Raw genomic sequence first — 14,073 nt, 5'->3', positions numbered from 1 at the left:
ATTGCTCACAAATCATATTGGTAATGAAGAAATTTGGGAAGTGTGCTATTGAGAATGTTAAATGAACAATTCGACAAACTGAAAACCTTTAATTGGAACTTTGGAATCCAAGTATGGGAGTCAGATTCTAAAGCCAATATATTGTTATCACTTAATAAGATCTTAAGGTTTGAGAGGTTGAAAAGGAATGACAATGTGGATGGGATCAAGAAGTTGTTATTTGAGAAAGAAAGGTACTCAAGTGATGACAAACTTGATAGTGGGGACTGATCAATGTTCCCATTAAAATTATTGTAAGAGAGATCCAATACACGGAGTGATGTCAAGTTCGCCATACATGAAGGTAGTATCCCTTCAAAGTTATTGTAGCTGAGGTCTATCTCTTGGAGCTTCCTAAGTTCACACCAGCCTGTAAAATGAGATAATTAATTTTTAGGTTCTACTATTGTAACCATTATTTTTCTTAAAGAGGATATTCTAATTATTCTAAATAGTATCATTGTAGAGAAAAAAAAATAATAATAATCTACCTTGGGGAGGTAAGCTGCCCATCAGTCCACAGCCGTTCATTTCCAATATATTAAGAGAAGTCATAACTCCAATTTTATGAAGAAAGCTTTTATCAATTGATGAATATTCCAAGTACAATTCCTCAAGGTTGTTTAGTTCACCCAACTCTAAAACAAAAACAATTTTTTTAGAGGTAAGTAAATTAATGCATGTTAGTGTATAACTTAGACTAGTTTAGCCCATTGGGCTTAACCTAGTATACTATACTTGTAGTTTACTCCTATTATTTGTTCTACACACATACCTAGCCTATATAAGGCTCTTTATTGTACATTGTTATTTACACACATCAATATACAGATTATTCAGTTCTTTTCTCATACTTTATATTGTTAACAATACAAATAGGTCGATATGGTAGAACACGAAGTAGTAATTGCAAAACATATCAAGATACCACACAAAAATTATGAAGTGTGTGAAGGTGAGTGCAATTTATTTTGGAACTAAAACAAGTTAATGTACCATCTAAAATTAGAAGGGAAGTTAATGCAATTTTCCCAATTTAAATTAATCAAACATATATCATATATAAATATTTTTTGTCAAACTTTCATGTGCATCACATGTGTTAGCAACTCATATACTATATAATATAAAATGTCTTTCAATATATATATATATATATATATATATATGTAATAAAATGGGTCAAAGAAGTCATGATTGCATAAAATGTTATCCTCTCTCTTTGCTACATAGCTAAATTTTAACATATACTTAATTAAATTACATAATTTCTCTATACTTTCGTAATTTCAAATTAAACACTAAATTTAACTAAAAAAGAGAAATAGTTACTATGATACTTACTAAAGACAACAAGTTTAGTTTCATTGAATTTCATGATTTTTTTTTTTTTGAGTAAATAGTAATACTAATTAGAACACAAACGAAAATAATAATAGTGTTTTAAACCGAATTTATAATACATTATATAATCAAAGTACAACTACAAAGGGGCCTAATCTTTGTAGCTGTAAACTGGGATTATAAACAGGGGACACTAGACACACACAACCAATATGGGATAAATATCCCTATTCTTTTTTTGAGTAAATAATAATATTTATTAGAACACACACGAAAATAATAATATTGTTTTAAACCAGGTTTTGATTGTAAATATTTCGAATAGGTTTGTTATAGCTTATGCTTTTTAACGGTTATAATACCACCACCTTGTCTTATCCAAAAAAAAAAAAAAACCACCAACTTGATGTTAAGGGTATAACGTACCTTTAGTGGTAAACAATCCTTTCAAATTATTAAATGAGAGATCTAATGTCTTCAATGATGGAAAGGCAGCCAATGACTCAAGAATTCGTGCATTAAAATTGTTCGAACTCAAGTCTAGGAGTTGCAGCTTACTTAAGATGTTTGTCTCTATACGGCAAAATTAAATATATCAAAGCATTGATGTGATAATATCATTTGACATACCATATAAAAGAATTATTTGATTTTAATCCATATACAACCTATCCTACCTTTTTTTGTCACGAATTCATTGATCTCATTGCCACGCATGTAAAGATTCTCCAAATTGCTAAATTCTTCAAATTCTACATTAAAAAAATATTACATAAAAATCATGGAAAAATAGGAACTTCAGTTGCATAAATACTTTCATGTAAAAAAAAAAAAAAAAAGTGAAATTTAGTTGCAAAAAACACAATAATTGATGTAAGGGAAATAAACAAAAAAAAAAAAAAAAAATTATGTTCTCGATAAGCATATGAAACACTCTTCCAATCTTCCTTTGCAAATTAAGGAGAATTTTACCTTGGATGTGGATTGATCCATTCAAATTGTTGACGCTAAAATCTAGTTCCTTGAGCGAAGCAATACCACTAAGGGATGAAAAAACGCTATTATTGAAATTATTACTTTCCAAGTGAAGCACCTCTAGCTTGCTCAACAAAGATAAGCTTCCAAAACCTGCAGTTTAGATGCTTTAATTTGCAAGTCCGCAACTATATATTCCCACAAAACGATACAAAATGAATCTTAACATACATCTAATTTGTGGTCTACATTTATTTTTAAAGAAAAGGTTAAAAGAAAATAAAAATTCAAGCAATTTATTTTGGACAAACATATTAATTGGAGGAGGGGAACCAAAAAGTTTACACACTCAAGAATTAAGCACTATTCCTTTGCAAATTAATGAGAATTTTACCTTGGATGGGCATTGATCCATTCAAATTGTTGGACCCCAAATATAGTTCCTTCAGGGAAGCAATTCCACTCAAGGATGAAAGAATGCTATTATTGAAATTATTATTTTCCAAGTGAAGCACCTCCAGCTTCTTCAACGCAGAGAATCTTTCAAAACCTGTGATTTAGATTTAGATGCTTCAATTTGCATGTTCACAATTATATATTCCCACAAAACAGTATAAAATGATTCCTAACATAAAACTTATTTTTTTGCCAACCATATATACATATTTAAAGAGGTAATAGAAAAAATTAGAATTTTGACAAATACTACCTATTTTTCTTAGGATATAAACTTGGTACCTTCATTTGGGACCCATCCACGAATCCCATTTTCACTCAAATCGAGGTACTGGAGCTCTTCAAAGGGAAGAAATAGAGAGGCATTAAAGTACCAACCTCCTCCACTTTCTCTACTCCAATAGGATATCGTGAGATTAAGAGCAAGTTGGATTACACGGCCAGTAGTGATGTTGCACTTCACTCTTTCCCACTCACAGCAATCACTCTCTTTGTCGGCTGAGTCCCAAGGTGTAAAAAAATATTTATCAGTGTAGTTGACAGTGGAAACTTTGTATTGCAAGAGAGCAATTCTCTCTTGCTCCCAGCAACCAAAGCACCCATTCATACCAAAATGAACCAAAACTAACACCACCGGCCACCACCAAAAACGCCCCAACTCCATAAATTTTTCTTTTTCTGATTTTCAATCACAATAAGACTGACAAAGTTTTTGTCCAACTCTCAGTGATTATGATTCCAAATGATCTTGAGTTTAAATACGCCACCAGCACCATCCATATATACTGTTATCAAATAGTCCACATCAATATTACGATTTCTTCTCTAATAAATATTGGAAAGCGCGTTCTTTTGTGGTGATAACTGATCACCATTGACCAAAGAGCATTGAATTGACTTTGCTAGCTGTTAATGTTGTTTTTTCCCATTTCGTATCTAATATGTTCCTGTAAAATGTTTCATTATTTCATAGTGATGACTAGCTGGTTCATACCATAAATTAAAATGTTTCATTATTTCATAGTGATGACTAGCTGGTTCATACCATAAATTAATATTAGGGCCATAATATTTTAAGCTTTCCATTATTTGAGGATACCTAGAGTCAATAAAATGCCAAAGACTTTTGGCGTCAATTGTCCTTTCTTGACTCGTGTCATGTGCCTTCCTAGAAAATGTTTCACACTAAATACTAAACTATGTTTATAAATATACAATAAATTTCAATTGTAGATTGTTTGGGTAAGAATTTAATTTCAGTTGTGAGTTTAAATTTGAATAAACTTTAATAACTTACTGTCTAGAATTTGTTATAATTTGTTATAAAAGTGTTACAAATCACATGCACTTCTCATATCACTAATATCATAAATTTTGCATTATTATTATTTCTAGTCGCAAACCCACGCGATGCGTAAGAATATATAATTATTTTGTAATATGCTATAATCTAAATTTTTTTGAAGATAATATGTTCACCTTAAAAATTGAACTTTTTCTAAAATTATTTTCCAACTCTCTATCTATACAAATATATCATTATACTATTTTGGGTTTTTTTTTTTTTTTTTTTGAGACCTGATATTTGTAACCTAATAATGGAAGGACATGCCAACACAACATTAGATTTCCTTTTCTTTCTTCATGTGATAAGATTGTATCATATTTTAATTCTTCTGAATTTTCAAGTGCACTCTTCTTACCAGCTACATGGATCCTTAATTCCTAAAAATGACGTCTAGTTAGTTGCCAATAGAAAATAATAAGACCACCAAAAAAAAAAAAGACTAAAGTAGGGTTTAACAGGTTAGAATCATCATATACAAAAATTTAACTACAATAAGGTAAATAAATAAAATATGTGATGATGTCGGAAATAATACCACCAGTGAGTCACACGTTCCTCGCACGATCGCCAATGGCACCTGCACAACAAAAGGGAATAACCTAGCAGAGAGTACCGGTGTGGTACCGGCCAAACACCCTCCGAAGGTCAAGTTAGTACTATTCTCACTACTCTAGAGTGCTAGAGAGGGTAAATTATGCGTACCTCGTTTTGTGAGGGTGCTTGGGTTTTTATAGTAGTAGATGGTTGACCTCTCTTCCTTGGAGTAGAAGTCTTTTCCTTATAAGAGTCTTCTTGAGCGTATTTTACGGGATTCTTTCCATATAGGAGTCTTTAGGTTCCTTGAAACGTGGGGAGCGAGTTATTTTATTTATATACGTAAACACGCGGATCAATCAATCTGTAGACTGACGTCGTCAGCTTAGGTTAACCCCGTCTACCCAGGTCTATTCCATCTGCCCAATTTTACTTCCGTCACTCTTCAGGATGCCCAGTTTTATGTGCTCTTCCTACATTCCTCCGTCAGCCTTGAAGAAATGCCGTCGCTATAGCTTCATCCTGTCACCCTTGTCCAGCTTGGCCCGTCACTCTCGTCTGACTAATTTTATCCTCATCACTTGCCCCCTACTCCATACCTCCGTCAGACTTTATACTGACGGGTTATGGAGTTCGTTTTATAGGTATATCGTTCGCGTGGATCTTGTGCATTTAATGCCTTGGACAGGCGGCTTGCTCCTATTGGCTCTGCATTCGACGAGACGTCGCCTCGTCTTCCGCGCCATTTTTTTATATATATAAGCAGCACCTCCCCCCATTTTTCACTATTTCATTCTTGCTGATCTTGTGGAGAGAAAGACCGTCCCCCTCCTTTCGTCAGCTTCACTTCCGTCGGCTTATCTGTTGCTGTCTTTTAGAGTCATCCAGAAGGCCTCCATACCGGTAAGTTTTCATTTTCTCTTCCCTTCCTTCTTCTTTTCCCTTTTTTATTTTGCCTCATTGGTATGGTCGTCAGCCTAGGTACTTAGCTTAAACCCGTCACTTGTAGGTAGTCAGATGTCAAGTAACGCGTCTTGTGAGGAGTCGTCAGTCCGCGAAGGAGCGGGCTACGACGAAACCTTTAGTTCTGGAGATGAGTCAGACTTCTCCTTTCCGTCAGAGAGAGGGTCGTCAGCCCAATCTCCTGACGACGCTAAGAGTTTTGCCGAGGGAGATGAGTATGAGGTAAGAGGGGATGGAAACGACGGGGATGGAGTGGATGTTGACGGAGAGGATAGTGACGGGGATGAGAGATCCAGTGAAGGAACCTCAGAGGGTCCTGGAGATAGCCGTCCCTTCATCCTTCCTGAGGATTGGGCCGTCAACAAATTTTCGCCTGGGATGAGTAGTAAAGTTTTTAGGGAGTTACGGGTTCGTTACCAAATCCCAGACCACATCCCCCTCCGTCTCCCTACAGAGGATGAGAGGTGTTACTCCGGGAGGACAGCTGACGTTGGCATGTATGATGCCATGTTTGCTGCGGGTCTGAGGTTACCGTTGACGGCTCTACACCGTCAACTCGCTGACTTCCTTGGAATATCCGTCACCCAGATTGCCCCTAACGCCTGGAGGACTTTTATAGGAGCTGAAATCCTTTGGGGCAGTCTTAGTGGAGGACACCGTCAGCTCACATTAGGAGAATTTTTTTATTGTTATAGGCCTCACCACATCGCCTCGTCTAAGGAGATGTATCATTTTAATGCCCGGGAGAAAGGGCTAAGGCTAGTGTCCGATATGCCAGACTCCAATAGGAACTGGAAGAGTCGATATTTTTTTGTTGAGGGGATGGATTGGGTTTGCCGTCAGGAGGAGTGGGCGACGATGCCCCGTGGTTATTTTGACAACACCTGGGCCTTCGTCAAGGATTCAGGTTAATCCCGTCACCTATGAGGCTTGTGTGTTTTTTGAGGCGACGCTAACAATACTTTATTTCTTTCAGCTTATACCCGTCCGCGCATAACTGACGAGCAGGAGGAGTTCATCCAACGGATTCTGGAAATTCCTTTGGAAGAACGTAAGTGCAGGGATTTGATCACCCTTGACACCCTTTACTTATATTGTGGGGGTCCAGATCCGTCAGCGGAAGCTCGAAGGTTGGAAGAGTTTGCACGCCGACGTAAGTAAGCTTTTATTTATCCCGTCAGTTTTATTCCTCCGTCACCTGCCCCAACGGTGTTCTTTGTGTTGTAGAAATGGACTCTGCGAAGCAAAGGATAAGGGCTGCCGCAGCCCGTCAGAAGGAGGAGAGAAAAAATAAGGAGGCAGCAGGGGAGGCCTCGTCAACTCCAAAGGTCGTCGCCAAGGTGACGAAGAGGAAGCCTGACGGTGATGACAGCCGTCCCTCAAAGAAAGCTGCCGTCACTCCTAGGGACGAACCACTGAAGGAGAAGTCCCTTCCTAAGCCCAGTCATGGTGCGGGCAAGGGGGTGATGACCTCCGCCGGTCCCGTCAGCGAGGGCCCCTGCCGTCTCCTGACTCACAAGGATTATGCCGTCGGGGAGGTTGGGTCCCTGATAAAACGGACGGATATTGAACCTTGTGACCAGGTGGGGACGGTGGAACTAGGGGCGTCAGCCCTTTTTGACCTTACCAGGGTATGTTCACTAAAATTTTGTTTGGGGAAGCTTTGCTTTGCTTTGGTATACTTTTCAACTGACGGATATGTTTTCTTAGGCCTTGGTGCGTGTCAAGGCCCTTCAAGATCGTTGTGCGGCGAAGGAGGGGGTCGTCACTCGAGTTCGCAATCATAATACCAACCTGATGAACCAGCAAGCTCAGTACAAGGAGGCCGTCCGTATCCTCAACAAGGAGCTGCAAGAAGTTAAGGAGAAGCTGACGGAAGTTAGTAGTCAGAATGATAAACTCCAGGCAGAGGTGACGGCTCTAGGTGAAAAGCTGCAGACGGCGGGGGCTGACGCGATTTAAGATTTCAAAGTGTCGCAGCCCTTCTTTAACTCGTGTGGTGAATATTATGGCACCGGGTTTGAAGATTGCCTTCAGCAAGTTGCGTCGGCCTACTCGGAGTTGGATTTATCCGGGATCACCATGGATGACGGAGACAACAGCTTCCGTCAGCCTACTCCGAGGCGTGACGATAGTGTGGTCCTAGCCCAGCCTGCTGCCAATCCTGCTGCTTCTGATTCTCCTGCCGTGACTGTGGATGTTGAAGACCATCGAACTGACGGCAAGGATGCTGACGTTCCTGCCCCTTAGCTTTTATTTTGTATTTTGGTCATGTATAAAATAGTTGTTTTGGAGAACAATTGTAATTTCAAACAATTTTTAAGTGCTCCCTTTGTTTCATTCGGGCTTTTGTTCGTGTTCTGTTGTGTTTAATTTCCATAGCTTTTATATTCCTAGGTGGCCTTAGACGAAATTTTGGTAATTATTCTCGTCTACTCGGATCGCGTCAGCTATTTTGAACTGTTGGAAGCCCCTGTTAGCATGATGTCGTGCCTAGGCCCCAAGCTCCGTCGGCTTGGTGACCGTTGGTTTACAGCTCTTGCTTTTGGTTTCTGTTTTCAGGTCGTCAATCTCTTGAATCCGTCATTTTGATGACTCATTATTGTATGTCTTGGATTGAGGGCTACGTCCATATGATGATTGCTTCATCTAATAGTCGTCAGCTTTTTTAGCCTTTAGCTTTTTCCTACCGTTATTTTCATGATCTTAGCTTCGATGTTCTTGACATCTTTTTGCCCGTCAGCTTTTTAAGCCTTGGCGTATTTAACACCTTTATTAGTCCTTAGTTTTTTAGGACTTCGTCCATATGATGATTGTTTCATCTTTTGGACCGTCGGCTTTTTAGATTTTCCGGACCGTCGGCCTTAGCCTTAAATGTCTTTTGACATCTTTTTTGGGCCCGTCAGTTTTTTAAGCCTTGGTGTATTTAACACCTTCATTAGTCCTTAGTTTTTTAGGACTCCGTCCATATGATGATTTTTTCATCTTTTGGACCGTCGGCTTTTTAGATTTTCCGGACCGTCGGCCTTAGCCTTAAATGTCTTTGGACATCTTTTTTGGCCCGTCAGCTTTTTAGATTTTCCGGACCGTCGGTCTTAGCCTTAAATGTCTTTGGACATCTTTTTTGGCCCGTCAGCTTTTTAAGCCTTGGTGTATTTAACACCTTCATTAGTCCTTAGTTTTTTAGGACTCCGTCCATATGATGATTGTTTCATCTTTTGGACCGTCGGCTTTTTAGATTTTCCGGACCGTCGGCCTTAGCCTTAAATGTCTTTGGACATCTTTTTTGGCCCGTCAGCTTTTTAAGCCTTGGTGTATTTAACACCTTCATTAGTCCTTAGCTTTTTAGGACTCTGTCCGTACGATGATTTTCATCTTTTGGACCGTCGGCCTTAGCCTTGATGTCTTTGACATCTTTTTGGTCCGTATGTTATGGACTTCGTGGTTTTGGCCGCGAGCTTAGTAGACCGTAGAAAAAATACACTTTAGTAATTTCTGAAAAACTCCTCTTATTACCACGCATTCGAATAAAAGTAATTAAAACCAAATCCTGCCCCTTGGGCTAAAAAGAAGAATTGTTGCAAAAAGATTAAAGTAAATGATAGTTCTGAGGAGTGAGACTAAATCTTGCTGGAATAAAATAAGAAAAAATTGAACTTCGTGCTGTCGCTCCTACTGGTAGTATTTTCATAGGTGCTCGGTGTTCCACGGGTGCGGCAGTTTCTTTCCTTCCAACGTCTCTAGATGGTACGTGCCTTTCCTTTGCCACGACGTGACTCTGTAGGGTCCTTCCCAATTGGGGCCGAGTTTCCCTTGGGTAGGGTCCCTAGCGGCGCCCATGACCTTTCTAAGAACAAGGTCTCCAACCTGGAAGTCCCTGTGTCGAACCCGGGAGTTGTAATGTTTAGCCATACGATCCTGGTACCGAGCGAGCCTTTGTTCTGCTATTGCCCTGATCTCGTCTATTAGGTCCAGCTGTAGTCGCATAGCCTCGTCATTTTTGTTTTCGTCGTGGTTGTGCACCCTGTAGCTTGTGAGCCCCACTTCTGCTGGAATGACCACTTCGCCTCCATACGTCAGCCGGAATGGTGTTTCTCCTGTGGGTGTCCTTGCTGTCGTCCTGTAAGCCCATAATATGCTTGGCAATTCATCGGGCCATATACCCTTTGCCCCCTCGAGCCGAGTCTTGATAATCTTGAGCAAGGATCGGTTTGTTACTTCGACTTGGCCATTAGCTTGAGGGTGGGCGGGGGAGGAATAGTGGTTCTTTATTCCTAGTTGTGAGCAGAAATCTCGAAAGGGGTCGTTGTCGATTTGCCGTCCGTTGTCCGAGACGAAGACTCTAGGAATGCCAAACCTGCATATGATACATCTCCAAACAAAGTTTCGTACGTTTTTCTCCATTGCACGTAAAGGAGGGGGACGGTCTTGTGCGGGGGAATCCGCTTTCTCCTTGCTGACGAACTTCTGCAGCTTTCCTTGTCGGATAAGGGCTTCGATTTGCTGCTTCAAGTCGTAGCAATCGGCCGTGTCGTGACCATGGTCACGGTGGAAGCGGCAATATTTCTCTCTGGATCTTTTGTTGGGATCACTCTTCAGCTTTCCCGGAAACGTCAGGGCCCCTTCGTTCTTAATCTGCATTAGGACTTGGTCTATCGGAGCGGTTAACGGGGTGAAACTTGTGAACCTTCCGCTCATGGGTTTTGGACGTCTCTCTTCCCTTCGGTCTCCCATCCTGCCTTTCTTCCGCCCCTGGTCCTGTCGGGGTTCTTCTTGTCTCTCTCTTTTCTTGGGTCTATCTTCTTGGGCTAATAGCGCGTCTTCAGCGTTCATGTACTTGGTGGCCCTGTAAAGTACCTCCGACATGGTCTTTGGGTCGTTTTTGTATAGGGAGAACAAAAACTTGCCTCCCTTGAGCCCATTTGTGAATGCTGCTACCAGTATCTTGTCGTCGGCTTCGTCAATCGAGAGCGCTTCCTTGTTGAAGCGTGATATGTAGGCTCTTAACGTCTCCTCCTCTCGCTGCTTGATATTCATTAAACAGGCCGTGGACTTCTTATACCGATGTCCGCCAATAAAATGCGTAGTGAATTGAGCGCTTAGTTCCTTGAAGGTGCTGATGGAGTTGGGTGCTAGCCGGCTGAACCAAATCCGCGCTGCGCCCTTTAGGGTTGTAGGAAAGGCCCTGCACATGATTGCGTCTGCCACTCCCTGAAGGTGCATCAGGGTCTTGAAGGTCTCTAGGTGATCTAGAGGGTCCTTGACTCCGTCGTAACTATCCATATTTGGCATGCAGAACTTACTCGGCAGGGGGAAGGAGTTGACGGTTGTCGTAAATGGCGAGTCAGTCCGGTTGACAAGGTCGTCAAGATCACTGGATACTCGCCCCTTGAGAGCGTTCATCATCACTTCCATCTGTTCCTTTATCACCTGCATCTCCGCGCTGACGGGTGGTGGAGCCGTATCTGTCAGGGAAGGGATGTTAATGTCCCGTCGCATTGGTCTGCTCGGGGCGTTGCTCTCCTGTGGTCCTTCGTGAGTCCTCCTTTCAGCGCTGGTTCCTTCTTGATCCGCTCCTTCGTTATTGACCGCCACATTTTTCTGGCGCAGCTGCTCTTCTAGGTCATGGTTTTGCTTGGTGAGGCGCTCCACGGCTGTGGCGAGTGTCCTGACCTGTCGCTCAAGAGCAGTCATAGGGGTTTCTTCTTCTTGAACGTCGTTGATGGTTGCCATTGAACGAGTGAGTACCATGTAACTCTTGTATGTAGGAAGCGAGAATGTGCTACGGTTCCCACAGACGGCGCCAACTGATGATGTCGGAAATAATACCACCAGTGAGTCACACGTTCCTCGCACGATCGCCAATGGCACCTGCACAACAAAAGGGAATAACCTAGCAGAGAGTACCGGTGTGGTACCGGCCAAACACCCTCCGAAGGTCAAGTTAGTACTATTCTCACTACTCTAGAGTGCTAGAGAGGGTAAATTATGCGTACCTCGTTTTGTGAGGGTGCTTGGGTTTTTATAGTAGTAGATGGTTGACCTCTCTTCCTTGGAGTAGAAGTCTTTTCCTTATAGAAGTCTTCTTGAGCGTATTTTACGGGATTCTTTCCATATAGGAGTCTTTAGGTTCCTTGAAACGTGGGGAGCGAGTTATTTTATTTATATACGTAAACACGCGGATCAATCAATCTGTAGACTGACGTCGTCAGCTTAGGTTAACCCCGTCTACCCAGGTCTATTCCATCTGCCCAATTTTACTTCCGTCACTCTTCAGGATGCCCAGTTTTATGTGCTCTTCCTACATTCCTCCGTCAGCCTTGAAGAAATGCCGTCGCTATAGCTTCATCCCGTCACCCTTGTCCAGCTTGGCCCGTCACTCTCGTCTGACTAATTTTATCCTCATCAATATGTTTTAAACAAACCTTCAATAAAATGATCAAATTCAATAGATCCTCACATATACAAATTTCCCTCAAAGACCAAATTGTTAAACAGTATTTTGTCATTGATTCCACCCATGTCCATCACACACATTCATCAGTGTGTCCATATACAAATTATCCACCTGTCATTACATTCATTTTATCAAAGTTCTGAATTCTCACAAAGAATTAAAATAGTGTGTATACAAATTGTAAGTGAGTTAAGAACATAGGTGTATATATTATATCTTACTAACCTGACCCCACACACACACACACATATATATATATTTGTGGTCAGACATAGCCTTCCCACATTAAGTCCATATTTTAATTGCATTCAAGCTTGTTCTCCCCATTGGTTCATAGTGGTATAGGTAATGTTTATGAATTCAAAACGTCTGTCATAAAAATAGTTAACGCATGACAATCAATCCTATGATTTGAAAAGCTTGAACACAAAGCCTTTAAGTTTGTGGTAAAAAACAATTAAACCATACGTTATATACTATATGAGATTAATTGTTAAATAGAAAGCAATTTACAATGCTTAAAATTTGGTAAAAGAGAACTGACGAAAAGGATATGAAAAATAAATTAATTTGAGCTTTCCACTCAAATGACCATTTAATCAATAATAATAATTTTATACAAATTGTCCAATACATTGTGGTCAAAGTCAGTGGCAAATTTGCTGAACTCGGCCAATTGTTATTGTCTGGGAGAAGATGGCTATTAGCATTCTAGCTCATGGACTTTAAATGGCTACGAGAAATTGTTAGATTGTATAAGTTGCTATGCCCCAAAAATAGTAGTTGTTATTGTCTTCATTGGATCACATCAGCTATATCATATTGTGTTTGCTAAATTAAAAAAAAAAAAAAAAAAAAAAAAAAAAAAAAAAAAAAAAAAAAGAAGAAGAAGAAGCAAAATCCAAAATTTTTAACTTGTGGTATAGTAGTTTTGTTAAGTTTTGTATAATATTCATGTACACAATATTCTAGACATTCAAGAGGAGAAAATTATAAAAAGAAAATAAAGTTGTTGAAAAAAATAGCATAATCCAAAATCCAAAACCCAACTATTGTTCGTGTGCACAATATAATATATAGGTATTCAAGAATCAAGAACCAATTAGTTTTTCCATCCGCACAACAGTTGGCTTAAAACTAGATATTAATGGAATTTAAAAAGAATTTAGTTCTTTGAATTTTCTCACTCCTAAAATCCCAAACAATTTCTCAAAAGCTAAACAATCCACAAAGTTGTTCGCCAAAACCAAACAGACCTAAGGTTCAAAACACAAAAATTTCAGCCATAACACAACGGCCTACGTAAGCTGAAGTACTTTGAAGGAATTCCTCCTCAAACCTGTTTTCTTTGTTTCTCGTGATAAGGCTTAACATGGATCGCCTAAGCCACATTGCCTCCTCGGACAGGCTGGCGTCCTTGGATAGACCCAAGGCCCAACTCGTTACTTTGGGCCATAGCCCCCCCCCCCCCCCACACACACACACACATATATATATATATATATATATATTGAAGTCAGGGGGTTCATTTGAACCCCATAAACAAAATGTAGATCCACCCCTGGGTAATGTTGTTCTAGTAATGTTGTTGAAGTGTTGTGGAAATACATGTGAGTGAAAAAGTGTTGTGAAAATATATATTATGTTGTTTAAACAACGAAAACTACTGTTCAAACAATGTTACCAAACAAGCCCCTATTCTATCTTGCTCCCAGCAAGCATAGCACCCATTAAAATATAATTGAACAAAAACTAACACCACCAAAAAGCAAAAACGTCTCAACTCATCTTATTTTTCTTTTCCTGAATTTTAGTGACAAAAATAAGACAAATATTTCTCCAAACAAAGTGTTCTTCAGTTAAAATAGCCACAAGCATGCGACATATAGTCATATATACCTATATCAAACAGTCAACGTTATAGTAATGCAGTTGGTCTAATGCAAAGCGTGTTCTT

At 39.9% G+C, this 14,073-nt stretch overlaps 2 protein-coding genes across 2 annotated transcripts; both read right to left on the bottom strand.

The window, feature by feature from the left end:
- Window positions 1-5: 5 nt before the first annotated feature.
- On the bottom strand, window positions 6-1,952 carry LOC115984427 (receptor-like protein 14). The gene is made up of 3 exons (XM_031107453.1): window positions 1,810-1,952; window positions 531-677; window positions 6-409 (listed from the first exon to the last, which is right to left on the bottom strand). The coding sequence occupies exons 2-3, from the start codon at window positions 592-594 to the stop codon at window positions 6-8; spliced, it is 468 nt and encodes a 155-aa protein (XP_030963313.1). The 5' UTR covers window positions 595-677; window positions 1,810-1,952.
- A 73-nt stretch (window positions 1,953-2,025) lies between these two features.
- LOC115984425 (receptor-like protein 15) lies at window positions 2,026-3,523 on the bottom strand. The gene is made up of 4 exons (XM_031107452.1): window positions 3,097-3,523; window positions 2,753-2,908; window positions 2,356-2,511; window positions 2,026-2,135 (listed from the first exon to the last, which is right to left on the bottom strand). The coding sequence occupies exons 1-4, from the start codon at window positions 3,476-3,478 to the stop codon at window positions 2,026-2,028; spliced, it is 804 nt and encodes a 267-aa protein (XP_030963312.1). The 5' UTR covers window positions 3,479-3,523.
- Between the last annotated feature and the right edge of the window lie 10,550 nt (window positions 3,524-14,073).

Source organism: Quercus lobata, chromosome 4 (assembly GCF_001633185.2).
Source record: "Quercus lobata isolate SW786 chromosome 4, ValleyOak3.0 Primary Assembly, whole genome shotgun sequence".
Taxonomy (NCBI): domain Eukaryota; kingdom Viridiplantae; phylum Streptophyta; class Magnoliopsida; order Fagales; family Fagaceae; genus Quercus; species Quercus lobata.
The sequence above is the reverse complement of the archived record's forward strand: the minus strand, read 5'-3'. Positions and strand labels throughout refer to the sequence as shown.

Coding starts and splice junctions, on each gene's coding strand:
- LOC115984427 (XM_031107453.1), bottom strand. CDS start 594: ATGACTTCTCTTAATATATTGGAAATGAACGGCTGTGGACTGATGGGC. Junction 410..530: donor GGGCAGCTTACCTCCCCAAG/GTAGATTATTAT, acceptor CTCATTTTACAG/GCTGGTGTGAACTTAGGAAG.
- LOC115984425 (XM_031107452.1), bottom strand. CDS start 3,478: ATGGAGTTGGGGCGTTTTTGGTGGTGGCCGGTGGTGTTAGTTTTGGTT. Junction 2,512..2,752: donor TGGATCAATGCCCATCCAAG/GTAAAATTCTCA, acceptor TCTAAACTGCAG/GTTTTGGAAGCTTATCTTTG. Junction 2,136..2,355: donor TGGATCAATCCACATCCAAG/GTAAAATTCTCC, acceptor TTTTTAATGTAG/AATTTGAAGAATTTAGCAAT.